Below are 12,884 nucleotides of genomic sequence, written 5' to 3' on the forward strand. Positions count from 1 at the left end.
CACCCTCATATAAGTTCACACTTATATGAGGGTGAACTTATATAAGTTCACACTTACTGAGTGATTTCTAATTTAAAGCAGAATTAATAATAGAAATATAAGTATGATTTAGAATGTCTGCTATTAGTTATTATATTAATTGTAGTTGTAGTGCATGGAGAGATTTTTGTGCAAGTTTTTAAATCCAACATTCTCTTCACAGAGCCTTGGTCACTCACAGTTGGTATCAACAATGCACTTTGGTCAGAAAGGCCTGGCATCAAATCCCATGTGAATGCAAAGAATCTTCATCGGGGATTTTCAACTGAAGTTCAGTTAGCCAGTCTCATATAGAGGTGGAAGGGTGTTTCTCCTGGAAACTTGGGTTCCTCATCTCACAAAATAAGTAAACTGGCTGAAAGTGAACACATGCATTTTACAGATGTAATACAAGTAATCCTGAAAGTAAGGTCTGGTAAGGAATTTAAAATAAATGGTGGAACCGTGCTCCAGGAAATTGATGAGGCACGAGATTTAGGAGTGTTGGTGGATAAGGAATTGAAATTTAGGGGACACATTGCAAAAGTGGCCAAATCAGCTCATCAAATCACTTGGTTGCTGAAGAATACGTTGACAAGCAGAGACAAGCAGGTTATTGTTCCTCTGTATCGAGCCTTGATAAGACCTCATCTCGACTACTGTGCCCAGATTTGGTCACCTAGGTTTCTTCTTGATGGGGAGGAGGTGGAGAGGATCCAGAGGCGAGTGACCAAGATGATAGCAGATCTGTGGAATGAACCGTATGAGAACAGGTTGAGGATTTGTGGGTTGCAAAAATTGGTTGATAGGCGGAGAAGGGGAGATATGATTGAGACATTCAAATTACTGAAGGGTTTCTATAAAATTAATTCAGAAGATATTTTTGAGAACAGGGCTGGTTGTGGGAGGACTAGGGGACATCCATGGAAACTGGGCAAAAGTGTGGTTAGTAAAGGTGTTAGAGCTGGGTTCTTTACTTTTAGAGTAGTGAATGAGTGGAATGCGCTCCCTGAGTCTGTGGTGGATGCTGTGACAGTGAATGAGTTTAAGGCGAGGTATGATAGATACTATATGAATGTCGAATAGTTGTGATGAAAATGATTTGGGGCCTCCCTCGATGAGTCTAATGACTCCCCGGAGTTGCCCGTAATAATAATAATAATAATAATAATAATAATAATAATAAACTGGTAGAGAAAAAAAAAAGCTTTATTACATGCTAAAATAACTACATATATACTTTATTCTTCCACATAGGTGCCATTAACTTCCAGGCATATTTTGATATCTTCAGTTCCTCATCTTCTTCTTCAAACTGCTGAGATGGCAGCCACTGCTTCAAATGAAAGAACAAGAGGTAGTTACTGGGTACGAGGTTGGGCTGTAGGGTGGGTGGTTGATAAGCTCCTGTCTAAATTTCTGAATTTGCTGGAGAGTTCAAGCTGCAGCGTGAACTTGCATATTGTCATACAAAACAATCCTTGATGACAGCATTCCTCGTCTTTTGTTCTGAATTGCTTGTCTGAGTTTCTTCAGCATTTCAGAATATGCATCTGTTTGCCTAATTAACTGCATTAATTAGGCAAACCTATCAGGTTAATAAAGTCTGAAGAACCCTTGCTGAAGAAAATCAATGAACAAGATCCCTTTTCAGTCCCTGAAGACAGTAGCTATTATTTTTTTGACTGACAGTGCCTGTTTGTTTTTTTTTTTTGCTTTTGGAGATGATGAATGGTGCTACTGCATTGATTGTTGTTTTGACTCAATGTTTGTGTACGAAATCCACATTTCAGCACCAGTCACAATACAAGAAAAAAGTTCATCTCCTTTATTTTTGTAATATTCCAAAAATTTTTGAGCTGATTCCACTCATTGCTGTTGATGAGTATAGGTCAGCACTTCTGAGCCCCATCTGGCACACAATTTCTTATACCACAGCTTTTCTGTCACAATTTCATGAATGACTGAGCATGAAACTTCCAGAAATTCAAAAGAAAGTTCCATAATTGTGAAACGACAATTCTCACAAATTTTCATGTTCACTCTTTCCACCAAATCGTCTGTCACCACACTTTGGCAAGCTACTACATCCTTCTTTAAACAAATAACACTATTGCCTAACCTTACTGTCACTCATTATGTTAGGTTTTTAAACCTTACAGTCTTCAGTGAATTTCTGTAGCCCTATCATGTTTTCATATCAACGCTTCTGTTGAAAATTCAAGTCTAGCATTTTTTTTTTAATTATTACTTACAAGGGATTTGATAAGTATTCATTTTAAAGTTTTCTTAACTTTTTTTAAACATTGAATAGTTTAATCCCATTGTAGTCAAATTCCTTATAATCTCTGTTTTTAATTTTAATAGAAAGTGTTATGAAGGATCGACATAAAGGAAATTCTTTTGTGTCCATTTTGACAAAGGACTTTTTTAATGATTATTAGTTCATTTTATCAAGTTGTCTCAGTGAAGCATACAAAATCAGTTCTATCAAACAGCATATTTATGATTATATACATAATGAGATTACTCTTGTGGATCCTTTTTTTTGTAGGTATACCGTGATCAGCATTCATTATCATAAAATTATGGAAACAACTGGAAGATTATTGTTGTTGGTTTATTTTAAACTGAAGTCATTACTCTAACATGGCAATTGTCTTCTCATTCATTTTATTACAACAAATCACACGGTGAACCTTGCAACTAGCAGGACTTTTTATCACAGCACACCTTATACGTTATTTGTAGAGGACAACAAACGATAACATGACAAAAGTAAAATGGTCAACGGTTAGCTAATGAGTCAATCTATACTCCTATGTATGCACAACCTCTCTCCCATATCTTATTTGGCAGTAAATTCTGAATTTGCCTTACTTTCTGGATGTATCTCATAAATTGGACTCATAGCCTTTAATCTCATATGGAGGTGGTAGGGTTTTTCCCTCCTATAAAATTGGTTTTTTTTCAACCTTCAAAAAGCAAACTGGCCAGAAGAATACTGAAAATGCTCAGTATTTGTTTCTTTCTCATATCGATAATTTTTTAATATCATGCATATTTATTTCATAAATTGCATTAACACATGTAGAAAAGTAGTTCCTAAAATTTATTATCACTTGCCTTATCTGCTTTTGCAATTCCTGTTCTGCATTTTGATTTTCAGATGGAGCTATCATGGCCGAAAACCTTCGTCTATCATTTCTGGTTATTTCTTGTTTTCCTAAATGCACAATAAATCTATCAAATACTTTACTGGTATACAAAAATACTAAACTACATATGAACTGGAAATTTTTCTAAAATAATATACCTCAGCATTTTCAAAATAAGATATTTAGGCACAGTCCCAAAAAAAACCTGGACAAGTGTATCTTCAACTCTCGGCTATCAAGACTTCTGTTGAAAATTCATGTCTAGCATTTTTTTTTTAATTATTACTTACAAGGAATTTGATAAGTATTCATTTTAAAGTTTTCTTAACTTTTTTTTAAACATTGAATAGTTTAATCCCATTGTAGTCAAATTCCCTATAATCTGTTTTTAATTTTAATAGAAAATGTTATGAAGGATCGACATAAAGGAAATTCTTTTGTGTCCATTTTGACAAAGGACTTTTTTAATGATTATTAGTTCATTTTATCAAGTTGTCTCAGTGAAGCATACAAAATCAATTCTATCAAACAGCATATTTATGATTCCATACATAATGAGATTACTCTTGTGGATCCTTTTTTTTTGTAGGTATACAGTGATCAGCATTCATTATCATAAAATTATGGAAACAACTGGAAGATTGTTGTTGGTGGTTTATATTAAACTGAAGTCATTACTCTAACATGGCAATTGTCTTCTCATTCATTTTATTACAACAAATATTCTTGTAGATATCTATGTGAAGAGGCTGCTCTGTATATTGAGAAAGATACATTTCTCAATAAAATCTTCATTAAGAATTGTCCCTAAATAACTTTTAAAATAATAAAAAAATGTATAAATTAATATACAGGTAACCCTCATATAACGCAGTCTACAAATTGTAGTAACCCTTGTTGAACGCGGTACTCATACAAGGCAGTTTCGATATAAGACGGTCTACAAACTGTAGTAACCCTTTATCTTTTCAATCTTTATTTTTCAACGAGTGGCTTAAAAATCAAATTTTATCTTCGTTAAATTTGCGTCTGCCCATATCGCACATGTAGTTATAAGTAGCCAATTTATATTAGGGGAAATACCTTTAGCATACATGTACATCAAATGTTTTCCATATAAAGTATTTATTGTAGAAAATTGTCTTCGTTTTCTGCCAGGAAAGCGTATTAAAAATCATAAGTGTGTTAATCTCAAGCTGAGCACTTTATTTTTTGGTGAGTTTCATACAATATGTAATGCTTTTTTTTTATGTAAAAAAAATTATTTTTATAGTAATGGCCACTTAGAGCACTTTTGCGATATACACGTTTGTTAATAGGGATAAACCCACCCACTGTAAACTGCCAAGGTAACAATTGAACAAGACTGAAGATACATTCGGTTTCGATCAGCACATGAGACTCAACCTTTGCGAACTTCTTCATAAGTGCTCCAATCTCTTCAATAGTGAATTAATTGATGGGGAAATAGATTTAAATGAGGAACTGGTACAATTAATAGATAATGTCGAACCAAATGATGGGGAAAGTTCTGCCAAAGATTCTGATCTTGATGAATCCGTTAAAGAATTCAGTTTAAAGAAATTAGCAGAAGGATTTGGACTTGGCAAGAAGGTTATTTTATGGATAATGATCTCTCAATGGAGCACTCCGGAAGATTCACGAGACAATTGGATATTTGTTTTGCTCCATATTATGAACTTAATAAAATATTGCAGCATAGTGGTAAGCAAGGTCTTATTACTGACTTCTTGATAACTAAACCAGCCAAGAATGCAATGAGAATTATACTAATGATGTCCAAGCGATTTCAAGTGATGATGATGTTCAGCCACTATGAAATGTTAGTTCTTGAAGAGAGTGATGATGATTAAAATATACACTTTATTTTATTTTGCCTAAAACATTTATGTATTATGTGCATTATTAAAACACTTAAGGAATAGAACAATGTAGTTAAGGATATAAATTAAATTAAACTTTAATAAATATTTTCCGATATTTCTGCAACGTCACATTGCCATTTTCTAAAGGAACTTATAAAAAAGTTACGTGCACGTAGGCACTACAACACAGAAACTGGGAATGAAGAGATGAAGCTATTGTTCTCCTAACAGTCCTGATGGTGCTCTCTAGCGGGCTAAGAAGGTGTTCTTGGCCGTTGGGCTGAAGGTCTGCAGATGTAGGCCTCCCAAATTTGGGGCAGTCGCATACAACCAAATTTGTTGAGGTTTGGAGAATTTCTTAGGGCTGAGGCTGATTCCATAAAGAGTCTTTCAAATTTGTATTTGCTACGGTGTATCACCGTAGCTTTCTTCCACCGTATTCTGTGGCGTGTATCCAGAGCATGGACCGCAAGCCCAGAATGACTGTATTTGTGAAAATGGATGTAGTCCTTGTGTTCCGAAATTCTGATATTCGCTGTCCTGCATGTTTGGCCAAAGTAAGACATTTACAACTGCAAGGGACCTGGTAAACACCAGGTAGGTCTAGGGGAAGTGGTTGGTCTTTAGTGGAGCGGATAAAGGATGCCAATTTTCTGTAAGGTTTGTAACAGGTCAGGTCATGTTTTTTTAAGATTTTGGTAATCTTTTCCGAGGTGCCTCGGATGTAGGGAATGGTGATGGATTTAGAGTAATCCTTGTTGTGGGGGGGGGGGGATCTGTGGTTTGTAGGTTCTAATATTTTTTGGATTTTTTTTTGGAGGGGGGTAGCCATTGGCTGAGAAAGTGTTCAGGATGTGATTTAGTTCAGTGTTTAGGGCCAAGTCGTTTGAACAGATTAGTTTAGCCCTGTTGTATAGTGTTTTCACTACTCCATATTGTTGTGAGGGGGGGGGGGGATTGCTGGTGAATGTATCTGCCTGTATGGGTGGGTTTTCTGTAAACTGAGAAAACCAAGGATCCATTAGGCTGGCGGGTGACTAGTGTGTCTAGGAAAGGGAGGCTGTTGTTTTCCTCTTTTTCCAGAGTGAATTTGATTCTGGGGTGTTGGTTGCTTAAGTGTGTTAAGAAGGAGAGAAGTGTTTCAGAGCCATGTGGTCAAATAGCGAACACATCATCAACGTAGCAAAGCCATATGGTTGGTTTTTGTGGGGCAGAGGCTAAGGCTTTTTCTTCAAAGGTCTCCATAAAGAAATTGGCCAAGGGTGGGGAGAGTGGTGAACTCATGGCTGTCCCCTCTATTTGTTTGTAGAATTTTCCCTGCCAAACGAAATAGCCTGAGTTCATTGTGAACTGAAATAAAGCTGAGATATCGGGAGAAAATTTAGCTTGGATTAGCTCTAAAGTTTCCTTGAGTGGGACATTTGTAAATAAAGAGGACACATCAAAGCTGACCATTATGTCAGTATGTTGGAGATTAAGGTTTTCTATGCTGGCTTTGAAATGGGCTGAGTTTTTTATGTGTGATGGTGTGTTGCCAGTATAGTGTGTGTGCTCTTTGGCCAAATGTTTAGCAAATTTGTATGTGGGGGAATCAAATCAATGCCATCCACTATGAGACGTAATGGCACATTTTCTTTGTGTATTTTTGGGAGTCCGTAAATACGGGGGGGGGGGGGGGGGGGGGGTATAGAGTTAAATGGCTTTAATCTGTTGGTAACTTCTACAGGCCAAGAAGTGACTCTCTTAAGAAGCCTGTTTTAAAACAACAAAACAAAACTATTAAAACAACATATCAAACAAGGAAGATAAATCTCTACAGGAAATGAAGAATAATAAAGAATTAGTTATCACCAAAGCGGATAAGGGAAATGCAACTTAGTACTTAACCAAAAGGACTACACAGGTAAGCTGAATGCTCTTCTATTAGATCGGGCCACTTACCTCCCTATCAATTACAATCCCACCAACTCTCAAATTAGAAAACTTCACAGGCTCCTTAAGAGAGTCACTTCTTGGCCTGTAGAAGTTACCAACAAATTAAAGCCATTTAACTCTATACCCCCCCCCCGTATTTACGGACTCCCAAAAATACACAAAGAAAACGTGCCATTACGTCCCATAGTGGATGGCATTGATTCCCCACATACAAATTAGCTAAACATTTGGCCAAAGAGCTCACACACTATACTGGCAACACACCATCACACATAAAACACTCAGCCCATTTCAAAGCCAGCATAGAAAACCTTACACTCCAACATACTAAAATAATGGTCAGCTTTGATGTGTCCTCTTTATTTACAAATGTCCCACTCAAGGAAACTTTAGAGCTAATCCAAGCTAAATTTTCTCCCGATATCTCAGCCTTATTTCAGTTCACAATGAACTCAGGCTATTTCGTTTGGCAGGGAAAATTCTACCAACAAATAGAGGGGACAGCCATGGGTTCACCACTCTCTCCACCCTTGGCCAATTTCTTTATGGAGACCTTTGAAGAAAAAGCCTTAGCCTCTGCCTCACAAAAACCAACCATATGGCTTCGCTACGTTGATGATGTGTTCGCTATTTGGCTACATGGCTCTGAAACACTTCTCTCCTTCTTAACACACTTAAACAACCAACACCCCAGAATCAAATTCACTCTGGAAAAAGAGAAAAACAACAGCCTCCCTTTCCTAGACACACTAGTCACCCGCCAGCCTAATGGATCCTTGGTTTTCTCAGTTTACAGAAAACCCACCCATACAGGCAGATACATTCACCAACAATCCCACCCCACCCCCCTCACAACAATACGGAGTAGTGAAAACACTATACAACAGGGCTAAACTAATCTGTTCAAACGACTTGGCCCTAAACACTGAACTAAATCACATCCTCAATCACATGAATTACCTTTCTCAGCCAATGGCTACCCCGCCAAAAAAATCCAAAAAATATTAGAACCTACAAACCACAGATCCCCCCCCCCCCCACAACAAGGATTACTCTAAATCCATCACCATTTCCTACATCCGAGGCACCTCGGAAAAGATTACCAATATCTTAAAAAAACATGACCTGACCTCCTGTTACAAACCTTACAGAAAATTGGCATCCCTTATCTGCTCCACTAAAGACCAACCACTTCCCCTAGACCTACCTGGTGTTTACCAGGTCCCTTGCGGATTGTAAACTGTCTTACTTTGGCCAAACAGGCAGGACAACGAATATCAGAATTTCGGAACACAAGGACTACATCCGTTTTCACAAATACAGTCATTCTGGGCTTGCGGACCATGCTCTGGATACACGCCACAGAATACGGTGGAAGAAAGCTACGGTGATACACCGTAGCAAATACAAATTTGAAAGACTCTTTAAGGAATCAGCCTCAGCCCTAAGAAATTCTCCAAACCTCAACAGATTTGGTTGTATGCGACTGCCCCAAATTTGGGAGGCCTACATCTGCAGACCTTCAGCCCAACGGCCAAGAACACCTACTTAGCCCGCTAGAGGACACCATCAGGACTGTTAGGAGAACAATAGCTTCATCTCTTCATTCCCAGTTTCTGTGTTGTAGTGCCTACGTGCACGTAACTTTTTTGTAAGTTCCTTTAGAAAATGGCAATGTGACGTTGCCGAAATATCGGAAAATATTTATTAAAGTTTAATTTAATTTATATCCTTAACTACGTTGTTCTATTCCTTAAGTGTTTTAATAATGCATAACCAACGTATAAGCCTGTCTACAAGTATTATGTGCAATTTATAATTTTTTATAATTTTATACTATGTATTTGTTTCATAGTTTTATGTTTACTTAACTTACATGAATTACCTGAATTAAATAAAAATATATTTTTGTTGGATATGTCATTTCCAACAAAAATATTTTTTTTAAGATATAAGAGTTTATATCTTAAAAAAAAAACGATTTCAGAACCTAACCCTGCTTTTTCCATGTGATCTGAGTCTCGCATAATGTAACACGCCATTTTTGCGAAACTTAACATCTGCGTTATATGAGGGTTACCTGTATATGCAAAAAATAAGACAAATAAAAATTAAAAAATATATAAAACTTTCTTAGCACAGCCGCAGTACAGTAATGCAGCATAGGTTCACAATCTTTTGTGGGCCACACAGATGCACACATGCTCTCTCACCACCAGAAGTCAAGCTAAGGTAACAGCTGGCCAAATATGTAATGCTGTAGTAAACTATGGTGATCTATAGTGTAGCTTGTGTTTCTTTATATACACACACACACCACAAATGATGATCTTAATGTCCAGGTAAAAATATTAAGTAGTTTATTTTTTTTTAAATATCACCTACGTCTAGGTCAAAATATTAGGCAGCTTATTTTTTTTAAATATCACCTACACACATGCACCTGAGAAGTCACAAGACCTATAACACAACAGTGTTGTATGTGTGTGTGTGGTGTGGGCAAGTGGTTAGAGAGCAATAGGAAATCTGTTAATGTGCTTCTTGAAGAGATGGGAATGATTCAAGGGTCCAGTCCTTGGGCCATTGTTGTTCAATCTATACATTAATGACATTAGGAAGAGACTAAGAGGAGATGTGCAATGGTTTGCAGATGATTTGAAGGTAGGTAGAGCAATTAGCAATCAGGGATGGTGCTAAAACACGTGTCTAACTACTGACCTATCTGTATCTCTGGTGTGTGGTGAATTCAGAATAATAATATTCAGAATGATTTGAATAGACTGGAAAGTTAGGCAAATGAAAATGACTATCAGTTTAATGTTAGGAAGTGTAAAGTTATGCACTTTGGCATGATGATATTTCCAGCGGCATATTATATTAGCAGGGTTATGCCACAAGAAACTGATGAAGCTAGGGATCTTGGAGTAATGGTGGATAGGAATTTGAAGTTTAAAGGTCACATAGTAAAAATTGACAATACAGCAGAGTGAATAATTGCAAAGATAAGAAAATCATTTTGCCTCTTTAAAAGGTCTTGATAAGCCTGCACCTGGGCTATTTTCTGCAGATTTGGTCTACTGGGTTCCAAGGGGATAAAGAAAATGAGAAAAGAGTGCAAAGAACATATTGTGAACTTATAACTATTGTGAAATGGAGCCATACCTTAGAAACCATAGTTAGAGTTAAATGTATGTGAAATTAGCTAATAATCATTCAAAATTAACAGATCATCACCTTCAAATGTAAATAATTAAGCAAGCATGTGTTGTCACATGCATCTGTGGCAGACGAGTGGACTAACTAATCAGGTGGTTGCTGGTATTTCATGGGTACTCGTATATTTTTTCCCAGATTAAAGGAGGTGCTGAACAATCCACTGCCAGAAAAGCAGTTATATCTATAATATGAGTGTAATGGCTTATCACGACACAACAGGTAAAAGAAGTAAACATAATTATCAATATTTTGCATCATTTCCACACAATGCAGAAATAAGCAAAAGCAGAAAATATTCAAACTAGTGACCTAATATGTCAACTATGTCCAGAGAGTGCAATGAAGGATGTTTGCCTGCTTTGGTTTTGTTGTCTCTGCAAGTTTTTTGCATCCAAATTCATTTAAATTAGAAATGTTCTATAGATCATATATTTTTCTATATCTTTCTGCATGAAGAAGGGTGTTAAAACATGTATACTAACCAGCTGTTTCCGAACTGATTCATAAATACACAGTTTGGTGTTCTGCTCTTTTAGTTACAGATCAGGCAGAGTACTCATGAAATGCAAGTTTCCATTGACAGTATATCCTGTATGCCTAACTGATAGCAAAAGGGAAGTTGGTTTGAATAGTAGTTTGGCATTTGTATACTAATTTAAATACTGGTTTGGTGTTTGGTATAGGCAGTTTTTAATTAGAATCAGAATTTAATCAAATGATCCTTCTGCAATGCAAGTTACTATTACTGTTTCCAGGTGGTCAACTTCTCCATGTTTTTTTGTTGGAAATTTTTCCACTTGGTTATACTATAAATTTAAGGTACCAAGAAATTATATACTTGATTTAATCCTTTATTCAAGTGTAAGCAAACAAAGTTTGCGTTGCTCAGTCCTGAAATAACTTCAGGACTGAGCAACTCATATAGAAGTTAATAACTTCACATCGCTTGCCTTAGTAACCCATAATGCAAAGAACATCCTTACAGACATGTATAATACCATGCTTGGTATCCCATAATTTTTCTTTCAGAAACTGTAAGTTCCAGTTGGTAAGTTCATTTCTGTTGTCCATCCAACTCTTTTACAGTCTTCCTCTTCTTCTCATTCCCTCAATCTTTCCCAATCATTTTCATTAGGAATAATATGACCAAAGTGCATCAACTTCTGTTTAGCAATCATCACCTCCAAGGAACATTCTGTTATATTCTTTTTATCTTTTTCTAATTTATATTCTTCTTCTTCTACCTTTTGGTGCTGTCCACTGCTGGACGAAGGTCTCCCCCATGATTTTCCAGATCACTCGGTTTTCTGCCTCTCCCATCCATCTCACTCCTGCAATTTGTTCCAGTTCATCCATCCATCTTCTTCTCAGTCTTCCTCTTTGTCTTGATCCATCCATTGGTCTCCACTCTGTTGTTTTTCTAGTCCATCTCCCATCACTGCATCTGGCAATATGACCAGCCCATCTCCACTTAGCCTGTTTAATGTATTTTACAATATCCATGACACCTGTTTAAGATCTTATCTAGGTATTTGTCTACCTATCTCTTACTGTCAAAGGCTCAAAAGGGTCAAAGCTGTATAACTGAGAGGAGACCTCCACATAGCCTTTAAAGGAATGCGGAGAACCGACCAGGGCTTCTGACCTAATGTCCAATCCTCACCTTCTCGTGGTGCACCCTGTTGGGTATCTACTTTGATACTGAACGAACGAGGATGGGCTGGCAATTTGGGATTTAGCCGACCAAATTGTATTCTTATTGGTTAAACCAAAATAAAAAATGATGGTACAACATGACAAAATTTCATGCCGGCTGGGGCATCGCCCGGTTAAACAAGGCCCCCGTTGTTTTCGCCAGGGAACCAGGGCGAACAGCGAAAAGTCAGCTACTGGAACAAATCTGAAAACAAACCCCAACTCAACATCACCAGAGTTAAAGATCGGTACTATCAACATAAGAAGCCTGAATGGCAAAGAAATGGAGCTAGCTGAGGAATTAGATAAGTACCAGATCGACATAATAGGGGTGACTGAAACAAAAAAGACAAAAACTGATGAGATCTTTCTGGGCAATAAATACAAAATGTTATATTCAGGCAATGACAATCAAGGAAAAGAAGGAGTAGCCATAGTATTCAACACAAAATACGAGGCTAATCTTCTTGAATGGCAGTCAGTCTCAAGTAGAGTAATGTGGGCAAATATGAGAATGGGGAACTGGACAATGAGACTTATTTGTGCCTATGGTCCCACAGAAGGCTCTACTAAGGTAGAAGTGGAGGAATTTTTTGAGGCTTTAGAAAAAGCAACTGACACAATGAAAAAGGAAAAGTTGGTCCTTGTTGGGGATCTAAATAGTAGAGTAGGAAATGATTGTGAGACATACAAAAATATTTTGGGAAAATTTGGAGAAAAGAGCAAAGCTAATAATAATGGCAAATATCTGTTGGATTTCTGCTCAGGACATGGACTGGTTATTACTAACACCATGTTCCAACATAAAAATGTGCACAAATTCACATGGAGAGAAGAGGCTAGGAATAAGAAAAGTCTCATTGACTATGTTATTGTTGATAGTGATGTTTTCTCCCTGGTGCAGGACACCAGAGTGTACAGAGGATTTGAAATTGGAAGTGATCACTATTTAGTCTTGAGCAGGATAAAATTGAAT

General features: G+C 37.0%; 1 protein-coding gene across 2 annotated transcripts in view; it reads right to left on the reverse strand.

The window, feature by feature from the left end:
* The window catches only part of Pms2 (mismatch repair endonuclease PMS2), a 272,119-nt gene that overhangs the window by 62,127 nt on the left and 197,108 nt on the right, over positions 1 to 12,884 (reverse strand). For both annotated transcript variants that reach the window (XM_090407693.1, XM_090407694.1), the window contains exon 16: positions 3,145 to 3,244. In XM_090407693.1, the coding sequence (XP_090263819.1) occupies positions 3,145 to 3,244 (100 nt within the window). The remainder of the gene's footprint in view (positions 1 to 3,144; positions 3,245 to 12,884) is intronic.

This window comes from Typopeltis vanoorti, chromosome 17 (assembly GCF_054136105.1).
Source record: "Typopeltis vanoorti isolate ZY-2024b chromosome 17, IOZ_Tvanoo_1.0, whole genome shotgun sequence".
NCBI lineage: Eukaryota > Metazoa > Arthropoda > Arachnida > Uropygi > Thelyphonidae > Typopeltis > Typopeltis vanoorti.